The sequence below is a fragment of the Rhinatrema bivittatum genome, chromosome 10, assembly GCF_901001135.1.
Source record: "Rhinatrema bivittatum chromosome 10, aRhiBiv1.1, whole genome shotgun sequence".
Taxonomy (NCBI): domain Eukaryota; kingdom Metazoa; phylum Chordata; class Amphibia; order Gymnophiona; family Rhinatrematidae; genus Rhinatrema; species Rhinatrema bivittatum.
The window spans coordinates 84,121,156-84,147,798 of record NC_042624.1 but is presented as its reverse complement, the minus strand read 5'-3'; the positions used below and the strand labels follow the sequence as shown (position 1 = coordinate 84,147,798).

The 26,643-nt window shown below is 42.6% G+C and overlaps 1 protein-coding gene across 2 annotated transcripts in view; it reads left to right on the top strand.

Moving 5' to 3' along the window:
• SH3GLB1 (SH3 domain containing GRB2 like, endophilin B1) overlaps positions 1-26,643 on the top strand; it is a 58,455-nt gene that overhangs the window by 20,986 nt on the left and 10,826 nt on the right. For both annotated transcript variants that reach the window (XM_029617707.1, XM_029617706.1), the window contains 3 exons: positions 4,109-4,201; positions 20,146-20,235; positions 23,528-23,628. In XM_029617707.1, the coding sequence (XP_029473567.1) occupies positions 4,109-4,201; positions 20,146-20,235; positions 23,528-23,628 (284 nt within the window). The remainder of the gene's footprint in view (positions 1-4,108; positions 4,202-20,145; positions 20,236-23,527; positions 23,629-26,643) is intronic.

The window sequence follows — 26,643 nt, the reverse complement described above, 5'->3', positions numbered from 1 at the left end:
TGCTTGCAACTGATTGTATCCCAAGTAAGTGAGAAACTGAGTGATCTTTGTGTTTTGGCTGTGTGGTCTGTGAGTACCTCTCTGGGATCCCAGGTTTGTGGAGTCTGCTCCTAGAAAAACATTAGGCAGTAGCTTGCAGGCAGAGCACTTCCCCCAAAGGCAAGCAGAATCCCAGTTGGTAGGTGGGTGGTTGCCAGGAGAGAAGCACTTGTACAGGTGAGATCTATACAGAGGGGGATTTACAGATGGGAAGTCCCACCCCGTTGCTGATATCATAGTCAAGATCTGTGGGACTGTTAAGACAGGCTGCCAGCAAAGGGCCATGGCAAAGAGCAGTGTCCCTTTACCGGTCCCTTCGCTGAAATTTTTGCCTGTTTTGGATGTGTTTGGGGTTTTTTAAGTTGGGGACATTTTGTGGGGGGGGGGGGTTTAATGGCTTTTTCTGCCATTCCTATGAGGAGACAATACGCTTCTAATCAGTTTTAAGAACGTGCCTATGTAGTGAAGAGTATTGATTTCTGTATGTAGGGAGAATAGAGTTTTATCATATGTGCCGATATCGGATAGTAATGGGGGGGGGGGGGGGGGCCCAATTTCTACAAACTTGACTTTAGCTGTGGGGTACATTAATGCAGCATCTCTGCATAATTAAACTGATTTGATCTCATTGTTTTTGGGTGAGGGAGGATTGGGTTTATGTTTCAGTGAGACTTGGTTTTTCATGTCCGGCATGGTGTTCCTTTATTGAGTTTTGCCCAATGGCATATTTCTTTCAGGATGTTAGACTTGGTAGAAAGGGGGGTTAGGTGATTTTGTGTTACAAATTGAACTTAAGACTTGAAATTTGTCCCATTAAAATTAGGTACTGGATGGGAGAGTCTAGTTGTTAAGATGTATGATTTGGATAATAACTGTCTTGTATTGTTCCCCCCAGGTGTGATTAGTAAGAGCCCTACACCTGTAATTTGACTTTTTCATTGTTATGTAATACGATATTAGTTATGGGTGATTTTAATATCCATAAAGATTGTAAACACGTTTCTAGTTATATTGATTTCTAGGAGAGCCACCCTAGTCTAGATTGGGTGCAAGTGATTTTTAACTGACACACAGGAGGACATATTTTAGATCAGTTAATTCTGCCTAGTCTGTATCATGCTTTGATCTTGAGATCTAACTAGTATTATGGTCGGACCATTTATTTATTTAATTTTCTTTTCAGTTGTTTGGTAATAGAAGTCATGCTGTCTCTGGCATCCAAAATATTTAGGAAGCCTATTGACCCACACAATGAGATCAAGGAATCCATTCCCTTTGAAACCAGTATGGTTACAATTGTTGTGGCTGCTGTTTAGACTTTAGCTAAAATTACTGATGTAGAATCACTTACAAAGTAAAGTTATCAATAGTTTAAAGCCTAGGATTCCTTGGTTCAAAGATCTGCATACAAAAAAAAAATATCAATACAATGGTTAGAGTTTGGAAACACTGGTCTAACACTCATCCAATTATATTTGGATTCATGTGATTATAAACTGTTTTGAGCTTGCCAGGAAAGAATATTTTAGAGCTTGTTTGGACAATTCATTAAATCACTCTACGCAATTGTTTTTGGTGGTACATAAGTTAACTGGGTTAGGAAATCAAGTTTTTCTTATTCCCTTTTCAATACAGCAGTTTTCTGATAACTATTTAAATTACTAAGCTTGGTAGGGGGCAAGAATAGAGATGTACAGGTGACTCCTAACTTACTGTCAGATGATTTTGTTAGCACCACGTGGCAATGTTTTGATGAGATTAGTCACCACTGAGACAGAGGGACACATGAATGCATAGGAAACAATCCCACAATGTGTTAGATCCTTGTCCTTTTTTCTTTGCTGTATGCTATGAAGGATGTGTGTTTAGGTGTGCTAAGGAATATATTTAATTTATTACTCTGAGAAGGAAATTTGCCTGATGTATTGAAGCTCTCTTCAGTTTGTCTGAATTATAGACCAATATCCAACTTAAATACCATGGGTAAATTGGAGAAAGTTGTCTATAGACAAGTAAATGACTTTCTTTCTGGTAATGTTTTCCATTTTTTTCAATGTGGTTTTCGTAAAAAAAAACAAAAAAAAAAACCATAGTTCAGAAACACGGCCAAAATTTAAAATGGCCAGGCAGGTAAAAATTCGCACTTATGTGAGTGGCCGGGCCCTGCGTGTTCTGCGTATATTTTCAAAAGGGCCCAGCCGTAGGTGCAAGTGCTGGGCCCTGAGAGAGGGGTAGGCCGGGGGGTGTTTTCTGGGCGGGACGGAGGCCGGCTGTTACAAGGGCCATTAGCCACTGTCCCAGGGAAGAGTGCTCCAACAGTCAGCTGGCACGCACAAGTCGCTTCTGCTCCAACAGAGCAGTAAGTTTAAAAAAAAAAAATCTTTTATTTGGGTAGGGGGTGGAGAGTGGTGGAAAGGGTAGGAAAGTTAGGCGCAGGGGGAGTAGGGAAGTTCCCTCCCAGTCTTCTCCTTAATTTGAGCAGCCTGGGAGGGAACCGGGGAAGGGCCATTTGTGTCGCCGTGTTAATTTGGTAAAAATGTTGTCCCCCGGGAGCCATGGGACGCGTATGTGCACCTTTTAAAATCTACCCCTTAATTTCTACGTTGGATTTTGTTATGCCAGTTAGATCATAATATTCCAATGCTAGCAGTTATGGCAAGAAAAACAGCAGCATATGACACGGTAGCACACGAGATTTTATTACAGCACTTAGTTCATTTGGGTATAGGTGGTCTCGTTTTGCAGTAGTTTCAGCCTAGTTTGTTTGGAAGGAAACAAGTTCACCTACAAGGGACCCGATCTTCCCTTTTTAATATTTGTCACCTTTGTGTGATCTGAATGAGCATCTTGATCATATTCAGAGCATATGCAGATGATTTACAGTTGTATTTTCCTGTGACAGTCTTTAGAGTGTGCTGTGGTGAATATTACAAACTTTCCAAATAGAATACATTTATGGATGAACCAGAATGATTTTAAATTTGGGTAAAACTGAAGTAAATTGTTTTTCTTGTAGGGCACGGCCTCTAATTGATTTGGAGAATTATCCCATTCTAGTTAATGGGATTAGATTCCCTATTATTAAAGTGGTAAGAAATTTGGAAGTCATCTTTAGACATTTGAATTTTTTACCGCAATTGAGAGCAGTATTGAAATCTGGGTTTTTTTTAAACTACGTTTTACGCCATGTTAGACAAAAGTGAGTTTAGGACTTTGGTGCAGTCTTTTGTACTATCAGCAACTGATTATTGTAATGGTCTTTTTGTTGACCTTCCTGCTTCGAGTGTTTGGGCACTCTATATTACAGAATGCTGCTGCTCAATTAGTGGTACGTGGATGTCCTTGGGATCATTTTAGCCCAGTTTTGTAGGACTTGCATTGCCTACCACTGCCTCACTGCATTCAGTTTAAAATTCTTGTGTTGGTTTTTTGAAAAATAGATGATCCATGTTGTTTAAAGAACTTACTGAAACCTTATAATCCTACCAGAACTCTGCATTCCCAAGACATGGGTCATCTTGTTGTTCCTTCAGTTAAAATGACCCGTTTATGTGAGTTATACACAAATCATGCCTTTTCTATTATTGCTCCACTGCTATGGGATGCCTTACACCCACCCCCCCCCCCCACCCCCCTGTCTTATGGGATATTTTGGATATTTAAGTTGTTTAGGAAACTTTGAAGGCTTATCTCTTTGGAGTTGCTTTTGAGAAGCTTTATAACGAGGCAACATGAGGTTGTGTATGCTGGATTTTTATTTGCTTTTTTGTATATTGTATTGTAATCTGCTTAGATTGGATCGTCATAAGCGGGCTGTAAAAGATTTTAAATAAGCAATGCCTACTGGCACTTTCAGATGGCCATGAGTTCAACCCTGGTTGGTATTAGGGGAAGTGCAGAGATATTATGTAACAAAGCCATAATGCATTTTTATTTTTGGTTTAAAACATTTGCCTTGAAATCACAATTGGAAAGTGCACATCAGTAAATGGATATAGAAGTTTTCTTCCAAATTATTCATAACGCGTAGTGTGGTTTTCTTTAACAGAATATTTCTTAATGCTTTCAGAAAGAACGTAAATTGCTTCAGAATAAAAGACTGGATTTAGATGCAGCAAAAGCCAGATCAAAGAGAGCACGAGCAGCAGAAGCCAAAGCCGCGGTAAGTAAAATATTTGGCTGCTGACTAAAAAAAAAAAAAATCCCTATAGTGAAAAAGAATTTGTGAAACTGCTTGAGTAATCCATTTTACCTGTGATTCTGGCAGTTCAAAATAGTATGGATGGCAACAAAATATCGAATATAACCTGCCTTGAGCTACCATTGAAAAGGCTTGAGCTAAATCCATAAATATGCTATTTATAGATGTAATTCTGCATTATGAAAGAGGTGTTCTGTGCAGTACATCCTTTGCACTATTTAATGAACACCTACAGGAGGAGAAAGTTAACACTGAACACTTAAAAATAAATCAGAATGGAAGTTTTGTTCTTTTAGGAAAAAACCTCTCTAAATAGTCACAGCTGTAGTACAGTGCTTAAAACCTGATCAGAGGTTGACTGATTTTGAGCGGCGTGCCAAAAAACTGCAGTATCTAACTATCTACTATAAAATGTTGGAGTGCTGAGCCAACACACCTGAAGGAAGGGTGTGAAGGGGAGAAGGTAGAGTAAGGGACTGTGTGCTTTTTCACCCCTATGTGGATACACCTTCCTTTCTGCTGTTTGGCACCCAAAGGCTGCTTCTAAGGAGGCACAGAGATGTGCTGTGCATAGCCTTTGGAAATGCTCCTCCTGCCTAGGCAGGCTCTGGAGCTCACTTGCTCCCCTATTGTATTGCAGTTCGTGAAGTGGGGGTAACCTTGCAGAGGGCTGCATGTGCTGCTGATTCAGGACCAGGATAGAGCCTTTTTAGCGCTTTCTGGTTATAAGTGGTAAGGGCAGGATACAGAGCCAACTCTTCTGGTTTGCTACAGTGGAAGTTGTTTACCCCTGCATTAAATTAATGTTAGAGGGAGTATCATTTGTGCTGGTTTTGTGGTGTGGTGGTTATTGACCAGTTATATAATGTTTTGGTATTAGTTTTGCTTTACACTGTATAACATAACGTAAATGGTCCTGCATGCCTTTGTCTGCAAACATGGAAGAAAAGCAAATTAGTAGTGCATGTTGTCATGCAGTGGATCTTTAGTATTTTGATGTACCTTAGGTAGGAAGGACTCATAAACTGCACGTAGGCCTAGAGTTATCGTGAGTTTCTGAACACAGCTTTCCTTAGTTTAGTATGAAGTCCTTTTTAAATTACAGCAACATGGTATGAAAGGTTTCCCCTAATAGCTATGCAAATAACTGGTATCACTAGTTCAGACACACAGTTGTAGATAGTCATCAGTCAGGGTTGTATGTTAGAAGCCATGTGTATGGGATTCATCAAGCTTACCTGGAAACATATTTTGAGTATTTCAGTAGTCAGAAAGCAGTAGTGTTACTTAGGTCTCTGCTGCTTGTTTCTATTCAATCCCTCTTGGGTCTCTTGGTGAATGCAATTCTTTAGGTTTCTTATTTTTACATTTATTTAGAATACAATGTATTGAATCTCCTATGAAGTTTACACGTTTGGTCTTTCAAGATGAACTCAGTAGCACACCACTTAGATCGACAGTGACGCGAATGACTAGGAGAAATTAGACTTCAAACAGCTCTTGTGTTTAGATTTAAAACTATAAATGAAGTTAAGTTCTACTTGTTACCTAATTCAGTAGAAAAAACTACAACTTTGGTAGTAGCTTTGAAGCATGAAGTTGTGACTGAAGCTTAGCTAGCAGCTATTTAGAAAAATAGAACTTTACACGTTTGTATTGAGGGGGCATGTCACATTTGAAATGGATAACTTTTTTTCTCTACATTTTTTGAACATTTTGTAAATCTTGCTTGATGCCATTCTATAAAGGATAGAGTTCCTTTTGACTACCAGATCACTTATGGTAATTTGAATTTTTTGAGCATTGTTATAGGACAAGAGTAATCATTCCTGTTACCAGCAGCAGTATGGGGAATCTCTTAAAATGTTCTTCCCAAGGCCACACGCTCATGGAGATTTTTAAAAAAAGCCCTTTTTATACCTTTATTGTAAACGAGCCTTGGCTTACTACAAGAGAACTCCTCTTGTCTCATTCAGGCTTCGACTCGTTTCTTACAGTCTTAACTGACTAGGCATAGCAGTGGCAAAATGAGCATTGTCAAGTTGGCTGGCAGATTGTATCGCACATTGTTCTACTCTAGCAGGCATCCAGATTATAGACTTAAGGTTCATCAAGTGAAGGCCATGGCTGCATCAGTGGCTCATCTACAAGCTGATTCACTTGAAGATATCTGCAAAGCTGCAACAATGATGATCAGTATACACATTTGCATCTCATTACTTAATCTCTAAGAGTGACAGTAAATTCAGGCAAGCATTTTTGCATAGCCTTTTCACTCAGTAGTCCACTCTCCATGTTGGAGTCCAGGTTGCATCCCTTGGCTTGGGATTCCTCATGCCATGGCTAATTCAGCCTTGCTTATTGATTGGAAAAAGCAAGTTTTGCTTACCATAAACGGTGTTTTCTGTAGCTAGTAGGATGAATTAGCCATACTAAATACCCATCCATCTCGCTGGAGCTAGATTTAGTTCTCAAATTGATGGAGCTCATTAGAGTGGGAATTCCCGCACATGCTCAGGAGTACAAAAGCTCTACTATGAGAGGGGGTTCATCCGGTGCCATCAGATGACATTGCCCATGTGGCATGGTTAATTCATCCTGATATCTACAGAAAACTGTTTAAGGTAAGTAAACTTGCTTTCTCCACTAGACACAGAATGAGAGAAAAACCTTAGTGTGCCAGGGCCTAGATTGTTTGATCTTTGTTAGCTGTTCTTGTACAAACCCTAACTTAAAAAAAAAAAAAAAATGTATGCACTATGTATTTCATCAAGAGAGGAAAAAAGAGAAAGTATATGGAGAGACTATATGTATCAACATGAGGTATTTTTTTCTCTACAAGTAAAAATAGCAATTATACGAATCCGGTGCTTAATGCTTTTACTGTTTCCAAAATGGTATAATTAACTTTTATCTACTCACTGTGTCTCTTGTCTTTTTGTATGTCTGTGCACTTAAGCAACTAAACTCTTCTCAGCGCGAAGGAGATAACAATATGGTAAACTTCTCTTATATGCTCAACTTGCTGCATGTAAAATGGCTGAAGGTTTGTTGGCCTAATATGTTTCTCTTCCTTTCATTCAAAGTGCTTCCTCTTTCTTTTGAAAGGTAGAATTTTTTTTAAACTATTGAATTAGTATTAAACCAATACTGTGCCAAATACAGGTAACACAAGTATCATGTACACTAGAACAAATGACATTTTGTTTAGAATTAGAGAAGATAAAACATTGCATTCAAAATTTATTCTGTAAGCTTGTGTAGTCGTTATACTTTAAAAATACATCTGCCTTTGGGCTTAAAGACTAATTACTAGTTTGTAATCTTTATGATGACTTCTTAGTGGGGAGAGAGTATATTATATTGTTGCAGTTAAGTGAATGTTTTCTGCTGGTGAGTCAGATGGACAGCAGGATTTGAGTTTATGAATCTCATTTTCACTGCTCTATCTACCAGATCCCTCATCCCTAATAAATGAAACTCTTAAAGTAATATTTCCAAATGACTTGGGTGCTGCTGGAATGGGGACCCTTTTGAATTGTAGGCGATTTAATAAATATTAATTAGAACTAAGCTATTGTGTATATACTGTATTCTAGCGATTAAATTCTTTACTTTTTTTTTTTTTTGGAATGGCATCTCCAGTACTGTTAATGCTATCTTTTCTGGTGTCTATTAAATACAATATGTAATATCCCATAGAAGTAGAAATTTTCACTCTATTCCCACTTGTAATCAAGTATCACTGAGTGTATACTGAAAAAAAAAATGAAATGCACCATCAGTTTAACTTTTCAGTTATTGAAAGTCTCTAACAACTGTGTAGTTTTAAAAAGAAAGCTTAATGTCAGAACTGCCACAGTTAGGGCACTAATGCACTTTACTTAGTATCACTAATGTAGTTTAGTGATGCATTTCTGAATTGAAAAATATCAGTTCAATGTAGATTGGTTTTTGGTTTTTTTTTTTTGCTGACAGTTCACTAAAGGTTTTTGTCTTATTATGAATTCTTGCTACAAACATTTTATATTGGGTTAAAATATTGCATTGTTGAACATTCCAAGAGCATTGATGCACCTATTTCTATTTCAGTGTGTTTATGTATCTTCTAGTAAAGTCATCAGTGTGAAACTACCATCCTAGGCCTCTCTTTCCAGCTGATTAAGCCTCCAAGTTTCACCTTCCTTGTTGAATGTAACTTTGCCAACTCAGTTCTCATGTATATTTGTTTTGTTTCAGTTTTTTTCTACCCTGTTCGATGTAAACCGATCTGATATGGTCATTACCATGAAGGTCGGTATAGAAAAGTGTTAAATAAAACTTTGTCTTGAAAATACAAGTTGATGTTGGGCCTGCCTTACTGGCTGTTGCAGTGTTTCATACTGCCATCCAGAGGACCAGGATTTGATTCTTGAGTCAAATAATGCTTTTGTTTAGGGATGTTCTAGCCCCAGGAAGGAGGGGAGAGCCTGCTATTGCTCAATGATGATACTTATTGGCTTGAACTAGGGTGCACAAAAATATTTATTCAGTTGAGCAAAAGGATTTTTGTTGTTGTGAGGTATCGTACTTTGAGCAAGTGAAACTTTCATGCCAGGTGTTGTGTAATTAATATATCCTTTATTTTCCATATATAAGCAGAGCTAAATTATCCATGACATGCTGGGGTGATATCCAGTGGTACTGATCAGATATCTTCAAGCTGTAGAGCTTTTTCTCTACTGAGCATGTGTGGGAATTCCCGCTTGGGTGTTGCCATGTGAGACCCCTCAGTTTTTTTTGGGGGGGGGTGTTGTCTGAGTATCAGCACAGACATTAACTTCTATTTTCCTAGTGTGTAGCCAGATGGACTCAGGACCAATGGGTATTGTGCTCTTCTGCTAGCAGATGGGAGACGGAGTCAGATTTCAAAGCTGACATCACTCTAGTTAATACCCCTGCAGTAACCTCAGCTCTTCAGTATCTCTCCGTTTCCTAGCAGATGCAGACACTATCCCACACACTAGAATAGTGTTAAGAATTACGGTAAAGAAGAATTTACCTTAAGGAAGATCGGGCCCCACTCTCCTGCGGTGATACCTAAGGGTCCCTCCCCCAGTCGAGAATTCCCAAGGTTGATCTCAGGTATCCCTCAGAGGTGTGCCTTGGTCCGGTAGCTGGTTCCCGGCATGGACTTAGCCCCCAGTGTGGCTGAAAGGCAGCTGGTGCAGAAACGAGCACGGCGGTGAAGGTAATTCCCTCGTCCCCCGCAGCTGAAGACAATCTGACACACTATCGGTAAGCGCCGATACCAGGTAAGAACAAATCTTTAAATTCAGGTCTCCAGAGCTCGGATTGCTGTTCCAAATACCTCCCCAGCGAGGTTAGAAGGGAGCACCGATTGGGTTAAGCAGTCTTGGTTGGGCTAGGCCTCGATCCGGTGCAAGGGTCCACACACGTGGAGACCCTCGGGGGGTGCCATCTTTCCTTCTCGACTGGCGGTATGCATGGGGCAGGCTGGAAGGCCGATGCGCCTAGCCTGCGCTTGTTCAGTACAGACGCGCGCATAGCTGCATGCACAACTGAGCATACCCGGGTACATATCTACACGCACAGCCGCGTTTACAACTGCACACGCGCAAACACATAGTCAATGGCACCGGCACCCAAGAAGGCCAGAAGGCACTCTTTGCACAGCCTGCCACATAAGAGCCGCGCAGCCTGAATTGGAGTCCTGCCTGTGTCAACATTGCGAAGAAGCCCAGAGGGAACCAAAGCCTGGCCCCTTACTGTCGGGACATGGTTCCGGAACTACGGACGATAGCTCCCCGGACCTATGCATCTCCGAGATGGCTTCCCTACAAGAGGGCACCTCTGGGGCCCCTACTCCAACTCCCCCTGGGGTTAACATGGACCCAGGGACCTTGTTCTGGTTGAAATTTTTCCAAGGGCTGCAAGCCTTCGTTCAGACTCAATCAGCCCCAGCTGCGCCCCAGGCTCAACCCCCGCCGGAAGCACAAGATCGGCCCGGCTCAGATGCCTCAAGACATGCCTCTCCTAACCAAGAGCTTCCCTAACAGGGACCCAGACACCTCAGATGATGAGACTCCCTGGAAGAAGGAGAAATCCTTCCAGGAATGGAATCATACCGAGCCATGCTTCACTTCTTCCACAAGGACGAATTACCAGCCCTTGTTTCCCAGACTCTGAAGACACTGGGTATTCCTGGCATGGACCCTATGACGGAACCAAAGAAGAACCCCATCTTGGTGTCCCTTCGTAAGGCTTCATGCTACTTTCCAATGATGGAAGCCATCCAGGAACTGATTGACCTGGAATGGGATGCCCCGGAGGGCAGCTTCAAAGGGGGTCGGGCCTTGGAAGCCCTATAACCTCTAGAACCAGCAACCAAGGAATGCCTGCATTTCCCGAAAGTGGACACTATGGTCTGTGCTGTCTCAAAGCAAACAACTATTCCCGTTGAGGGAGGGGCTGCATTGAAGGACACTCAGGACATACTATTAGAATCCATCCTTAAGCAGGCCTTCGATGCAACAGCAATGACACTGCAGATTGCTTCTTGCTGTGCACTGGTGGCATGTTCCTGCTTGCTCCTCTCTTGAGGCAAATAACTCCAGAACGTATACCGATGAGATGATGGAACCTACAGCAGCCTTCCTCATGAACACAAGCTCAGACCTGGTGCACACTTCAGCCAGAGGCATTGCCTCAGTAGTGGCAGCCAGAAAATAACTATGGCTACAGAATTGGTCTGCAGACGCTAGATCTAAAGCGAATCTCACAAGAATGCCTTTTAAAGTATCTCTCTTGTTCGGAAGCGAATTGGAGAAGTTAGCCAGCAAATGGGGCGAATCCCCAGTGCCTTGGCTACTGGAAGATAGGTGTAAAAGATCTCAGCGTCCCTCCCCCAGAAGAACCAAGGGCAGAGGATCGCAGCACTTTAGACCCTACAGGAGCTCGCAGTTCCAGGCATCTCGTCCCTCCGGAAGGTCCCAGCCCTTTCAGAACAGACAGACCAAGAGGGGGGAAGGCTCCAGCCATGCTCCACAATGAGAATGGGCCGACCCATCCACAGGAAGAGGATATAGGGGGTCAACTTGCCCTCTTCTACCACAGATGGGTTGTGATAACATCGGACAAATGGGTTCTAAACATCATTCGAGAAGGTTACTCTGGAGTTCCGTAGCATCCCTCGAGGCAAATTTATGATGTCACCCTGCCACTCCCACTCCAAGAGACTGACAGTAGAAACCACTCTAACAAGACTATTCAGTCTGAAGGCAATAACTCCGGTTCCCACGCCCCAAGAAAATACGGGGCGCTATTCCATCTATTTTATCGTTCCCAAGAAGGGAAGGATCATTCCGGCCCATCTTGGATCTCAAGAATGTCAACCGTCATCTGTGGGTTCTATACGTCCGCATGGAAACTCTTCTCTCTGTAATTATGGCAGTACAACAGGGAGAGTTTGTAACCTCCCTGGACCTTTCCGAAACCTACCTTCACATCCCAGTCCATCAGGATCACCAGTGCTTCCTGTGCTTTGCGATACTGTCACCATTACCAGTTCCGACCACTACCCTTTGGCCTAGCAACCGCCCCCAGAACCTTCACCAAAATCATGGTGGTCGTGGTGGCAACACTGAGGAAGGAAGGGATCTTGGTACCACCCTTACCTGGACAATTGGCTAATCAGGGCAAAGTCTTCGGAAGAGAGCTGGCAGGTGACCAGCAGAGTCAAGAGCCTACTGCAGGAACTCGGTTGGGTCGTGAACACGGGCAAGAGCAGTCTGCAGCCCTCTCAATCGCTAGAGTACCTGGGGACCCGTTTCGACACCAAACAGAACAGTCGTCCTCCTTCCTCAGAGGAGAAGGAAACTGATGGAACAATTACGACGATTAACAATGCACACCCCAAGGTATGGGACCATTTTCAAGTCCTCTGCCTCATGGCATCAACCCTGGAGGTCATCCCTTGGGCAAGGGCCCATATGCGACCACTCCAGCACTCCTTAATGTCACGATGGAACCCGCTGTCCCAGAGCTACTTAATTCGCCTCCAACTACCAGCAGAGGTATGTTCTCAGCTCCAGTGGTGGCTACAAGAAGACCTCCTAAGCAGAAGAGTAAGCCTATCCCCACCGAACTGGGTCTTGCTCACCATGGATGCGAGCCTGCAAAGGTGGGGAGCCCACTGTCAGGAACTGACGGCCCAGGGACAATGGAACAAGAAAAAGGCGGAACAGAACATAAACCGCCTGGAAGCTTGAGCAGTCAGACTAGCGTGCCTGCGATTCAGCCACAGACTCTGAGGCAAAACAATTAGTTATGTCTGACGACGTGACCGGTTGCTTTCATCAACCGCCAGGGAGGAACCAAGAGCCAGCAGGTGCCTCTGGAGATAGACCCTCTCATGGCATGGGCGGAGATAAACCTACAAGGGATCTCAGCCTCCCACATCGCAGGAAAAGACATCTCAACAGGGCCGGTGCAAGGGTATTGTGCGCCCTAGGTGACCCTTGCACTGCCTCCCTCCCCGGTCGCGCGTGCCCCCCCCCCCCCCCCCACCTGTTTGGCACAGACTATGTGCTTCTCAGGGCGCCGAGCTGTAGGGAGTGCCTAAGAGCAGCCACGTGGTGCCACAAGCGAGGTCTATCCCACTCGTGACAAAGAGAAATAGAAACAGTTGGCGCTGAAACAGGTAGGCAGGGCGCAACACTGTGCTTCTCAGGGCCACTTGCGGCACCATGTGGCTGCTCTTCGGCGCCCCCTACGGCTCTGTGCCCTAATTGACCGCCGAAGTTCGCCTAATGGACGTGCCAGCCCTGCGTCTCAGCAGACTTCCTCAGCAGAGAGAGCCTGGACCTGGGAGAATGGACACTGTCGACCACAGCCTTCCAACTGATAGTCCATTGCTGGCGCCTCTCAGCATGGTTATACTGGTCACACCTGTCTCAGTGCCCAAGTCCCCAGGTTCTTCAGCCACAGACGAGAGCCACAATCTCAAGGAATCGACGCTCTCGTCCAGACTTGGTCAGAAGAAAACTTACTGTACGCCTCCCCCCCCCCCCCCCCCCCCCCCATGTCCACTACTGGGCAGGGTCATCCGCAAGATAGAACATCACAGGGGACTAGTTCTACTACTGGCCCCGGATTGGCCAAGATTACCATGGTATGCAGACATGCAAGGACTACTTGTGGGGAACCCTCTGTGCCTACCTCCACACAGGGCCTGATTCTCCATGAAGATCAGCCTCTGTTCTCTGTTATGATCTGGCCCTTGAGAGGACTCGCCTGAAGAAGTGGTTACTCAAAGGCTGTGATTGACACCCTGCTCTGAGCGTGCAAGTTCTCCACATCCCTGTCATACATATGGATCTGGAGAGTATTCAAAGCCTGGTGTAAGGACTGCAGGATTCTCCCACGGACAGCCAAGATTCCCATGATTCTGGAGTTTCTACAGGGACGGTATGAAGAAGGGGTTATCACTCAACTCTCTCAAGGTCCAAGTAGCCGCACTGTCCTGCTTCAGAGCCGAAGTGGATGGTATCTGTCTATCAACCCATCCAGATTTGTTCCACTTCCTGAAAGGTGTTAAACTCCATCCACCCCTAAAGTGGCCAGTACCTCTATGGAATCTCAACCTAGTATACTTTCTAGCTGGGGCTTCCTTCAGACCAAATGGCGGTCTGCCAACTACGCCTTTTAACATTTAAGATGACATTCCTGGTGGCAATATATTCAGCTAGTCAATCTCCAAACTATAGGCACTATCCTGTCGGGAACCGTTCCTTAGGTTCGCACCTGGAACCGTACAACTGCGCACTGTCCCCTCCTTCCTACCGAAAATGGTTTCAGAGTTTCACTTGAACCAAACTATCTTGCTACCATCTCCGGATGAACATAAGGACTCTGAAGACTCATGCCGCCTTCGCCATCTAAATGTTGGCAACTCCTAGTGCAGTACCTGGAAAGATCGGAACCGGTGCACAAAAGGGACTGCTTGTTCGTTCTTCACAGCAGGAAGAAACAAGGAGAAGCGGCCTTGCGGGTGACCATAGCCCGCTGGATCAAAGAAGTGATCAAGGCAGCCTACATAGAGGCAGGAAAGCCCTTACCTCTATAGGTTAAGGCTCATTCTATGAGGGCCCAGGCAGTCTCTTGGGCAGAAACCAAGCTGCTGTCGCCTGCCAAGATCTGTCAGGTGGTGACGTGGTCCTTCATACACATCTTCTCCAGGTTCTACCGCCTGGATGTTCAGGCCCGAGAAGAGGCAGCCTCCCACCCTGTCCAGGAGTAGCTTTTGTACATCCCATTTGGTCCTGAGTCCTTCTGGCTACATGCTAGGAAATGGAGAAATTACTTACCTGATAACTTCCCCCCCCCCCCCCCCCCCCCCGAACCTAATAGTGCCTGCAATATGCAAATGTATGTTGATGGCCCTATTAGGTATTCCCGCACGATTCAGAAAGCAAAACGTGCAGCCAAGCTGCACGTTTTGCTTTCAGAAATTAGCGCTTACCCAAAGGTAGGTGCTAATTTCTCCAAGCACCGGGCAAGTGCACAGAGAAGCAGTAAAAACTGCTTTTCTGTGCACCCTCGGACTTAATATCATGGTGATATTAAGTCGGAGGTCCTGAAAGTTTAAAAAAGTAAAAAATTAAAAAAAAAAAAATTTAAAATGAGCCCGCAGCTGTCGGGTCGAAAACCGGACGCTCAATTTTGCCGGTGTCCAGTTACCGAGCCCATGGCTGTCAGCGGGCTCAAGAACAGACGCCAGCAAAATTGAGCGTCTGCTGTCAAACCCGCTGACAGCCGCCGCTTCTGTCAAAAAAGAGGCGCTAGGGACGCGCTAGTGTCCCTAGCGCCTCTTTTTACTGCCGGGCCTAATTTAAATAAATTAAGATGCTGAATCGCGCGCACAGGAGAGTGGCCTGTGCGCACGCCAGGAGAGCAGGCGGTCGCCCACTCTCCCGCGTTTTTACTGTATCGGCCCATATGTTACTAGCGTCTTTAAAGGTCTTCACAGTTTCTGAATTCAAGAAAGTATGGGGTAAATACAGGGGATCTCTAAATTTACTGGGTTGATGGGCAGACTGGTTGGTTGAGCCATATGTTTTTTTTCTAACTCTCCTCTCTGAGCTCTATAGGAAGGTCATTTCACTTTTAATTAAATTTAAGCCATGTTTGCTAAAATACTACTTTTGAAAAAGCATCACCATTGTTCTTCGCCATACTGCTGCAAGGCTTTGCCTTCTGTTCTAACAAACTTTAATAGTACTGCAAGTAGGAACCATTGCTGCTTTTTGTTTTTCATTTTCTAGAAATGCAAAAGATGAGAGAAACTTATAAGTAATTGCATTCGTGAATTTAAAGCGGATCAAAATATTGAAACCTATCTTTTGTGTATACTTCACTGATTTTCTTTCATTTTTAATGCTGGCTAGCTTTGGGCAGAAGAAGTCACTAAAGTAAGTTAATTAGCAACATTCTCAGACTGTTAGTAAATTGCATGTTGTACATGTGGTGCTACATGTTAATTGTTACTCTACTGCAACTTTCTGCTAATTTTATAAGCAATATCGTTCTTTGAATACTGACATAATAGAGAGGTGCATCAGGGCCTGGGGAGAGTACTTTGTGGCTGCTGGCAATCCTGCTGGGATCCTGTTGCTGGACTATAGAGACTTGGAAGGAGAGTAAGACGCTGACTGAAGCTGAATTGGTAGGGGTTTTAGGAAGAAGAGTGCCTGGAAGGAACAGCAAGGGGAAAAGAAAATATAAAGGAAAAGATGCAAAAAAACACAAATGAAAAATACTTTTTTGACTGGCACTGATGTTCTCTAAATATTTCTCCACCTTTTGAGTGTTTTTATATCTAGTTCTTATAATCCCCCAACTGATCCTCCATTATCACCACCCTCTCACCCCAGCTCCTCTTTTACGTCCCCTAGTTAGTCTTCTGTCATTTTCCTTTCACTCTCCATAGCAATAGCTCTGTACGTGAACCAACTGTCAAATCCCTCCCTACAGACAACCTTTCCTCCAAATATTCCCCTGGCCAGGGTCAGTAGCAGTATTTTCCTTTGGACCCTGGGCTAAAGTTGGAGGACTTTTGGGAAAAGTAGGCAAGCTAAAGACGGCAACATTTTTCTCTTGGGTAGGTCAATGCTGGGTGACCTCTACAGCCTGTCTCCACTTAGCCCTCATAGCTGGTCTTACCAGGCAATCTGCAAGTGGCAGCAGCATTAATAATGAAAGTCGGCATTGGGTTTGTGAACTAATGCAATCACACAGATGCTGCAGTGGCCTTGATCCCTCAAGCAGTGCTTCCTGTTACCACAGAAACTTCTGTAAGGACAGTACCACTGCAGGGCCTGCGAGTGCATGCTTACTCAAGGCCTCGCATCTCCATTACTAATGCTGTTGGTGCTGCTGATGCCTCAAATGGTAGCACACTTTGGGCATTTGTAACCCCATTTAGGGGTTGGAAAGTTGTGACTGCAGACATAAGGAAATACTCAAATGACCAGGCTGGCAAGTTCAACAATTTTATATTCTGCTTAGAAAACGAACAGCAAAGCACAACAGAAAATGTACCCAAATGTTTTGTGTATCTTTTGTTAGGATAGGGGAAGAGAGTGGGAGGCCTTCCAGATTGAATTTGAGCTCTTTCCTAGTTGTCCATGCTATATTTTGTGACCTGATAACTTGACAGTTTAAACAGGAAAAATGATCCTCCTTTCCTTTCACTACAGTAATTTCAGATCAGGATTGAAGATATTGTAGGACGGAAAGGGGGGGGGGTGGAATTTGTGCTGCTACTGTTTATGCTAAAATAATTATTTGGGTACTTAAAATGCTGTTCATTATTCCTCTTGTAAAATGTCCAGTTAACAGTTTCTGTTGAGGCTTGAATGGTTATTGTACCAAGTAACAATCACCTGTTTGTGTGTTTCTTCAGTAGCACATTAGTGGAATGATTGCAGGAAAAGTCTCTGTACTAGTTAAGAATTATTTGGTTAGCTGCTGAATATTTAAAATCAGGTTGGCGTCTAATCAGTGTGATCTGACTTAATACATTTTTCCTGATTGAGCTACTTTGAAAAACATTTTTCTTGTATGCGAAACCTGTTACCACAACAGTTCTTTGAAAAGTACGTGAAAGTTATGATGGAAGAAAACTGTCAGATTTGCAGGCTTGGGCTCAACTTGCTATATGCATCTATACCACAGAGAATCCAATGCTCACCTAGTCTGCATTTGCTGTGATTCACCTCTTACAATGAGACCTTTTAGTCAGTACTTTCCGTGTTAATCTTGTAATTTTTTTAATTTTCTTCTGTAATGACACACACGATTTCTGATAGACAAGTTTGTGTTAGAATAAAATATGCATCTTTCCATGTATTTACTAATTCTAACTGATCTCAGAAGTTTTCTTTGTTTAAACTGTTTATTAAAATGTTAAAAAATGACAGACAAATGCTTAACATACATTGGGTTCTGATCTACATCAAGCAGAGCACAAGCTATAGCAAAGATGTAGTTTTATACAGGGTTTTTTTAACGCCCATCTCCCTCCCCCAGAGCCTATATAATGTTCCTCTGCCAGCCAGCTCCTGAACAGGTGGGAAAGGCCAGAAAACCCTTGACAAATAAAAAGGTACTTGAAGATGAAACGGATAAAATAGGAAGGAAATGTTCTATCCAAGTACCACTACCTTGTCACAGACTTGTATGAATGGTCCACATTCTCCAGTTACATTAAGTGGTGAAACATGTTCTTCCAGAATTTCTCTTGTATTGTCAGGTGTCTAGGATTTGTGTAATGGGTGTGTCATTTGTGTGGTAGTGCACAGAAGTAGTAAGCCAAAAGCTACAGAACAATCGTGCATTTCAAGTTTTTTCATAGCTTGCCACAGAGCTCTTTCTGGAATCTTATTGGAATTGGAACAGCTTTCTAGTACCATCTAGTGGTGTTAATGGTGGGGATTTGTAAACTGTGACTAAGATACCTACCTCTAAATTTAGACTAAATAAAAAATGTTTTTTTTTTCTGATGAATTTGTATTCTGCATATTCCACAGTTGAAAGTGGATTCCCTATAAATATAAAAAAAAAAAAATACAGTTGACACAAAATAAGAGGCATATAAAACAAAACAAGTCGGCATACAAAAGCTATTTCAGCTTCAAGAAAAGGAACCTAGGCTGATCTTTCCACTGAATCCTCCCCAAATACTTTCTTAAACTGTGCAGCGTCTGTTAAACTATGCAACCCATCCAGAAGAGCATTCCAGTCTGGGGCCTACAACTGAAAAGGTGTGTTTTTATGTGCCTCGATCAAGTGGACAGATTTATAAGATGGTACCTCGCCTTGCATCTGACAAAGGAATCTTGTCCTGGAAGGTTTATGGCTCAATAAATCTTGCAAATTGAAATCTTTCATATCAAATCCCTGTACTACTTTCTTTTGACAAAAATGCTCCTAAATGAGTAGTTGTCATTTTCTCTGGAAATATGTTAAGCATATAAGCACTGAAAACTAGTTAAACCATATAGGGAATGAGGTGGTTTATTTTGGTATAGAAAATGGCATTCCTATATCAAGGCTGCCAGCTTTGGAAAAATGTTTCCCACCATGCTTCATCTCTTCCTTTCCCCTGCAAACATTTTCTGAAATAAGGGTCAGTCTTAGACTTGACAGCAACTGGTTGAGAAAGTGCATGAGCCTGAGGACTGACTTAACAGTGGCTCTACCCCCAAGCTCCTATTCCTGACTTTTGTACAGGAGGTGGGACCTGGAAATGGACCTTTAGAACCTATCACTGCTGGCACAGTTGGGCCTAGAACTGTCTCCTGCTTCAGAAAAAAGTCCCATGGTGGAGGGGCAACGGTGTAGAAGAGATCAAAAGGAGTCCGGGGGAGTGGGACAATGGTTTGTAGAGAGGGAATGGAGAATGCTTTGTCATGGAGATTACTATCCCTTACAGCAGGGGTTATCAACCCATTTCTTGGGACACACCTAGCCAATTAGGTTTTCAGGATAGCCACAATGAATATGCCTGAGAGATTTGCATGCACTGCTGCATTGTATGCAAATCTCTCATGCATATTCATTGTTATTCTGGAAGCTTGACTGGCTAGTTGTGTCCTGAAAATTGGGTTGAGAACCACTAACTTAGTGTCAGTGTAAAGGTCCTACTAATTGTTGGTATCCCTTAATCAAAATCACAGTTGGTAACACTATGAATTGTATAAGTAAAATATATAATTGTCCATTACAAAAATTCAATCCATTAAATAATAATTCTAACAGTCTTCCAGTTACTTGTGGTTGGATACCACCTTTTAATGGTAAACAATTGTTTCCTTTCCAATTTCATTTTTTAATATGAAGAAAAATAGCACTATTTCCACTTTTAGCCATGAATTTCCCTTTGATAATGTTACAGTGGGTGATGAGGTTATGAAGACGAAGTTGTAATAGAAACTTATTTTGAAACACTCTCCTTTGCATATATTGGTGGGCTCATTAGGATTAGGGAAATAATGAACTCTAATAAGAGGAATTGTGTTTTTCCTATGAATTGTTAAATTGAGACAAAAGGCAGTAAGAAATGAACAAAAGCAGAAACTATAAAACATTCTGAAAGCATTGTCCAGTTGGTTGTCTTTACACGTAAAGTAGATTGTCTATCTGGGGAGACTTGTTTCTTTTGGTTGTATCTCTTTGGATAGTCTTGTACACTTTTCTACTTTTTTTTTTTTAATGGACTCCCAAAATAATGTAACTAAAAAAACATTGATTTGAAAGTTTTTAGCAAATCCCTGTGAATTAGGGATGACTCTTATGGATTTTATTTTTACTGATGTAACAGCTAACATATTTTTTATTTTAAGTCTGACCAGGAATTGAGAATAACTCAGAGTGAATTTGACCGTCAGGCAGAGATTACCAGACTTCTTTTGGAAGGAATCAGCAGTACACATGTGAGTATTTTTCTAATGGAAAATAAATCTTTGGCTTTTGGTCTTGGTGTGAAATATTTTGAAAGTGGGTAAGTATTCTAAAGTACTTTAGCTGTCCATAAAGAAAAACTGCAGACACTTTATTTATTTTTTTGTGTGATGTAATGGTTTTGGAAACTTGTACTGGAGACATTTCACAAGACTTAGTTTTCCAAGAGGGCGGGTAGTGGTTTCCTTGCCAGGTCTGTTTCTCTTGCTGTTATGCAGTGTTTACAATTATCAGATACTTAAGACTGTACAAAATATATTTTGGATTAACACTGTGAGTTCTTTTTCTGCCTTAATGATTGTCTGTTCTGCCCAGCTATTCAGCTTTACAATCCCTACTAGTCTCTCAGAGATCCTGTTTCTCATGTTTTCTTGAATTAAGAACATAATTGATACTGTTCTTGTCTCTACCATCTACACAGGGAAGCTGTTCATGCATCCACTGCCCTCTCTGTAAAGAAATATTTCCTTAGATTACTCCAGAGATCTAACTCCTTTTTCCCTCCTCCTATGATTCCTCATTCTAAAGCTTCCTTTTTGTTGAAAGTTGCCCATCTCCTGTGCATGAAAACCTTTTAGATATTTAAATCTCTCTTGTATCTCCCCTATTCCTCCTTTCTTCTAGGGCACTGATGGCAAACCTTTTTAGGCTCGGGATGTCAAAAATGCCTAACTTGACTCTGCTGGTGTCACCTCACACCCCCCAAATAAAACAGACAATTCTTTACATATGTCTCCATATGTTTTAGAGCACTTACTATTTTAGTAGCCACCCTCTGGACAGACTCCAACTGGTTTATAGCCTTTTGACGGTCTCCAGACCTGTACACAGTATTTACTCCAAATGAGATCTCACTAGAGACTTATACAGAGGCAACATTACCTCCTTTTTTCTGCTGAGCATTCCTGTCCATATACACACAAGCAAACTGGCTTTTGCTGTCACCTTATCGACCTGTTTGACCTGAAGATAATCAGATATGATAGATCCCAACCTTTTTTTGCGCTTTAGAAAAATTTCATCCCCTGTCCTTGGGTTTTTTTGCAGCTCAAATACATGATTCTGTGTGGGGAGGGGGATTAGCATTAAATCTTATCTGCCAGACTCTAGACCATTCCTTGTTTCGTTAGATCACTCATGTTGTCCATAGCTTCCTGGCAGTCTACCCTGTTGTGGATTTTGGTAATGTCCACAAAAAGCCAGTCAGCACAAGGACAGTCCAAGAACTGAACTCATGACTTCTGGTTTACAAGAAGACCACAGAGCTTGTCACATGGTCTAAGTAAACACCCATTGGCTGTCTTAAGGGTTGGGTTTAACTTGGTTTACTTGAAATATATGGATGAGAAACTTAGAAAACACATTTGTTGCTTTTAGTCATTACTAATTCCTAACTGAATACTGCTGTTGCATTTTCTCTTGAGTTGGCTAATATACGACTAGTTATGTAATATTCTATGCTTTGATATACATGACTGGGGCTGTTCAAAGTTTTCTTAACATAGATATTGTGGAGGGACCTGGAGAGAGGGTGCAGACATCTGCCTGTCCAGCCTTATGAGAAGACAGAATCGTGGCCTTCCGTACAGCAGCACTGACATAACCAATGCTACCTATTTCCTCCAACCTGTAAATAAGCGCAATGAGGGACCTGGAGAGAGGGTGCTGGTGTCAGTCTGCCCGGCCCTGCGAGAGCCTTACGTGCAGAAGTGCTAACATCACCATTGCTTATTCTCTCCAGCCCGTAATGGTTCGTAGCTGCTGGCAAACAGCCAAAGCCGTGCAATTTTTATGGGGAGGAAGGAGAAGTTCTTCAGAGCCCCCGCTAACTTGACATCAGTGAAAGGCCCTCTTGATCATTATTTTTAAGCAGTTTAGTGGAGCACAGAATGCTGAAATAGTGGAGCATTGTTGAGTCCCAGTGGTCGAGCTTCCCTGATATTCTCCACATCCATTGGGGTCATTACTCTGGTGTTGACTATACCGAGAGGTCAAGGTTCAACTTTAGAGCAATGTGGCCATACTGACTAATCCTGCCTTACAGATCTTGTTTTCAATATCTTATCTAATGGTCAATCCCTTAATGTGAGAACCAGTTCCTGTCACCCCTCTATCTAGTCTTGGTGATATCAACTCAGGTGGACTGATTGTTGAACCTGCAGCTGTGACACTTGTACATATGGCATGCAGTCCTGCGGACTGAAAATACTTTAGCCGGTACAGTGTCCCAATTATGCTCTTTCAGCTATAGTTTCCTTGAAATTGTCTGATTTGAATAATAGGATAGAGTTTGATAGTCGTCATTACTGCAGTGTTCTCTTCTGTGTCCACTTTGCAATCTATGGCAGCTGGAGATATTGAAGATAAATTGTTGCTGTTTCCTAGATGTTTGCTGGAAAATGTTAAGATGTTTAAAAAAAAAAACAAAACTTTCCAAAAACTAAATAGTTATTGCCTGTGGAACTTAATAAATATTTTATGAATGTATTGCAGTCCCCACCCCCAACCCAGCAGGTATTTAACTATTCTAAATGTTTCTATATTCCTGATTTAAAAAAAAAACTGGTGCTTCCTGCTGAGGGATCTATGGATATGTTAGCTCCTATTGATAGCTCTAACTTGTCATCTTTTCTGCAAGATTTGCAGAATGTAATTAAAACTAGAGCAACCTTATTGGTTTAATTTACCTCTGAGATGGATAAAGATATTGTATTAAAGCAATATTTCAAATATAAGTGAGAATTTTTGCAGTAGCAGGATACAAATTTTTCCTGATGTGGCTAAAGAGACCCAAAACAGAAGAAAGACCTTCCTGCAATTAAAACATGCAATAGATTTGGGAGCCACATTTTTTGTTTGAAGTTCCCCTGTAAATGTATTATAAGTTTCCAGGGGAATAGGTTTATTTTTTTGATCCTGCACACCTACAAAATGTTCTTGTTGATAAATCTGGGTGAATGCTGTGTGGGTTAAGGGGAATAATGTAATTTATATTCAGGTTTGAATACACCAGCACTTTTCTCTTTATGTATTTTTGTATCTGTTTTGTTTTTCCCTTTTTACCCCTCTGGGATGGGGACTAATTGGATTTTCTTAAATGTGATAATGTGAGAAGAAACGTTATAGCAAATTCTTATTTTTTTAATCCTGTATTTGATTTAAAAATTCAATAAAGAGATACAAAAAGACCCCTACCCCCCCCCCAAAAAAAAACATGGATGTTGCATAGTTTGCTGTGCAGTTAATTTCTTTCCTCTCTTGTAGGCGCATCATCTTCGTTGTCTGAATGACTTTGTAGAAGCTCAAATGACATATTACGCACAATGTTATCAGTACATGCTGGATCTCCAGAAACAGCTTGGAAGGTGATAAAATTTTGAAGACTTTGATTCTTCTTATTGAGTATTGGTTTCTGAAGTGAATTCTGCCATTAGCCTTGTGGGAGTGGTGGGAGCCTCTCCATTTAAATTTATTGTAATCTGCCTTGAGACCAGAATATCAAGTGTCTATAAATAGTGTTGCTGTGCTTTGAGTAAACTTAATTTGGTGATTGACAGAAGCCAAAAAGGATAAATTGCCTCGGGTGTATTGGTTCAATGATCTTTAAACTATAGACTCGTGTCTATAGTGGTGCACCCAAGAACTAGAAATTCTTTTTGATAAATACCCTTTCTGAATAGTACTCTGCGGCTTCAAGGAATACGGACTTCAGTTGAGACTTTATTCATGTACATAGAAGTGTTTTGATTTTTTTTTTTTTTTTTTGAAGGGGGGAGAGGGTGTTGCTAAATATGAGTCTCTGTAACCTGGTTACCACTCTATTTATATTATTGACTATATTTTTAGAAATAAATTGTAAGCCAAGTGTTGGTGGGTAATTAGTACAAGGTTGACATAAAGGTATGTTACAGTAAGCAGGTCTTTGTCCTGGAGTATTCTGCAGTTGAACTTTGAGTTAAGGTTAGAGCAGTCATAAGGAAAGAAATGTATTACTAATAGTTATCTCATACCTCTATATACATCAGTGTGAGCTACATGTTTGAAGAGAATAATTTGTTTAAAGCATTACATTAGAACTTTGAACATGTATCAACTATAGACAGCAGTTTTGATTTAAAAAATTATTATATATTTTGTTTATACCTATACATGTCTGTGTAAATATATATGTTCATGCACTTCTCCAGAGGAAAAGTAAATTTGACTTGGCCATTTGATTAATAGAAGAACATTTTCCGGCCCACAAAACTCTGGCTAATGAAATAAAGTGCTTATGCTGTAAATTAGCCTGTAGCTGGGTTGTCCCTTTATTTCTTTCCTTTTCCCCAAACCAGCACTGCTTTGTCCCTTTTAGAGACCATTTATGAATGTTAAATAGCACATGTTATGTCCCAATACCAATCCCTGTGGTAAAACTGTTTAATCCTTCTGTTTCCTGTCTTTTAACCAGTACCCAGTAGAACATTGCCTCCTATTCCATGGCAAACTTTGTCAGATGCCTTCTGAAAATATGAATACACTATATCAACTGGTTCACCTTTATCTACATGTTTTACACCTTCAAAAAATTTTTTCTTACAAATTCATCTGAAATACCTGTGTAGATGCATTATTTTTCAACAGTTTAAATTTATTCTCCTAAGACAAGCATCCTCAAACGTGGGGTCTCTCTTCAGTCATTTTTTTTCCGCGGAGGTGGAGCTCGTGCCTTTTAATGGGAAAACTAGTCTTTTTTTTTTTTTTTTTTTTTTGGAAAAATTTCTATTTTTTTCGTATCCTTTTCCTGCGCTGGGTCTCTTTGGTCCCCTTGGGTACTTCTCAGTCAGTGATTTTTTTTTTTTTTCCTCCTTCCATATCCGCCAGTCGTTGTGCCCTCGCAGTCTCTGCGTGCCTCATGGCTGCCTCGGGCTTCCGCCAGTGCCTCCTGACCATGTCCCTAACTGATCCATGAAGTGTGCATACTCTCCCTGGGGGGTATCACATGATGTCCATGGCTGTGAATTGCGTGCTCAGATGACCCCCTAAGGCCCAGCAGGCCAGGCTAGATAAAATGGAGAAGGTCTTCACAGCGGGCAAGTCCAACCCCCCCTATGCTGGTGTCAGTGCCCTTGACATCTAGGGACCAGAGAGAACCAGTTACCCTTTATCTCTGTCACCACCCCTCCCCTGAAAATTTTGAGGCAAGGGGGCTCTGGGGATTGGCCAGTCTTGGTGTCCTCAAAGTCCTGGACTTCCAGATCATCGTCCTCTGCACCAGGGAAGAACTGGGCAGAGTACAGTGGGAGATCCTGCAAACATCAGCAACAGTCCCCGTCCGAGCACAGGTCTGGGCTAGTGAGGACCTTGGCGCTTGTTGCCCTGCCGCATAAGTGGCCTAGACATGAGGAGGCCCCATCCTTCCTCGATTTGTTGGTGGTCAGGGCCATCTGCACCAATTCTGATGCTGGACATCAACCCTCCTCAGGGCCCTGAGGAGGAGTCGGGCCCAACCCTCCCCCTCAGCCTCCACTATTGCCCGAGACCTTTGAGGTGAGGTTAGAGTGTCTGGGTACGCCTGGTGGGAATGCGTTTTGCATAAGCGGGAGCCGGTGGCCCTGCCACAGATACCAGTGCATTCCCTGATTCCGATGCCTTCGAAGTTGGCTCCTGCACCAATGCCTGCACCGATGCAGACTGTGGTGACTGGGCTGGAACTGTTGGACCACCTTGACGCCTTCCTCGGTGTCCTCCCAACCCAGTTGATGCCGGTGCCTTGCGGTCCCTCGGTGTCCCATAGGGCTCAAAAACGCAAGGCATACAAGTTCGTCCTCGTCGGGAACGCCTCGGGTGATGAAGGGCCGTTGGTGCCATCCACACCACACTCTGCACCCCCAGGGCAAGTGCCTAGCCCTCTGGACCCCTTGGTTCCCCCGAGCCTTTCAGCGCCTGCACCTAAGGCCATGCCCAGGGCTTCACGTCCCCCCTCTACTGATGGTCTTGAAGAGACCAAAGGGCCCATATGACCCCTGGAGCCAAGAAACCACCTAAGCCTCATCAGTGGACTTCGATGACCTTCTGACAGCATTCCCTTCCAGAGGATTTGACCTTCTCTGGGTTCGTCCGTGCGATGGCCGAAACTATCCCCTTTCAACTTATGATGGAAGGAGATGCCTGCCATAAAATGCTCGAGTTCCTCCAGTTTGTCAACACTCCAAAGGAAGTTGTAGCGGTGCCAGTGCATGAGATCTTTCGATACCTTCTCTGATTATGGGAACACCCCTTCTCTGTTGCCCTGGTTAACCGGAAGGCCAATGGGTGTAGGTTTCGAAAAGCCTCGGCTTCCCCACCAGTCAGTGGTGGTTTAGTTGGTGCTCAAGAAGGCAAAGTGGTCAAAAACCCAT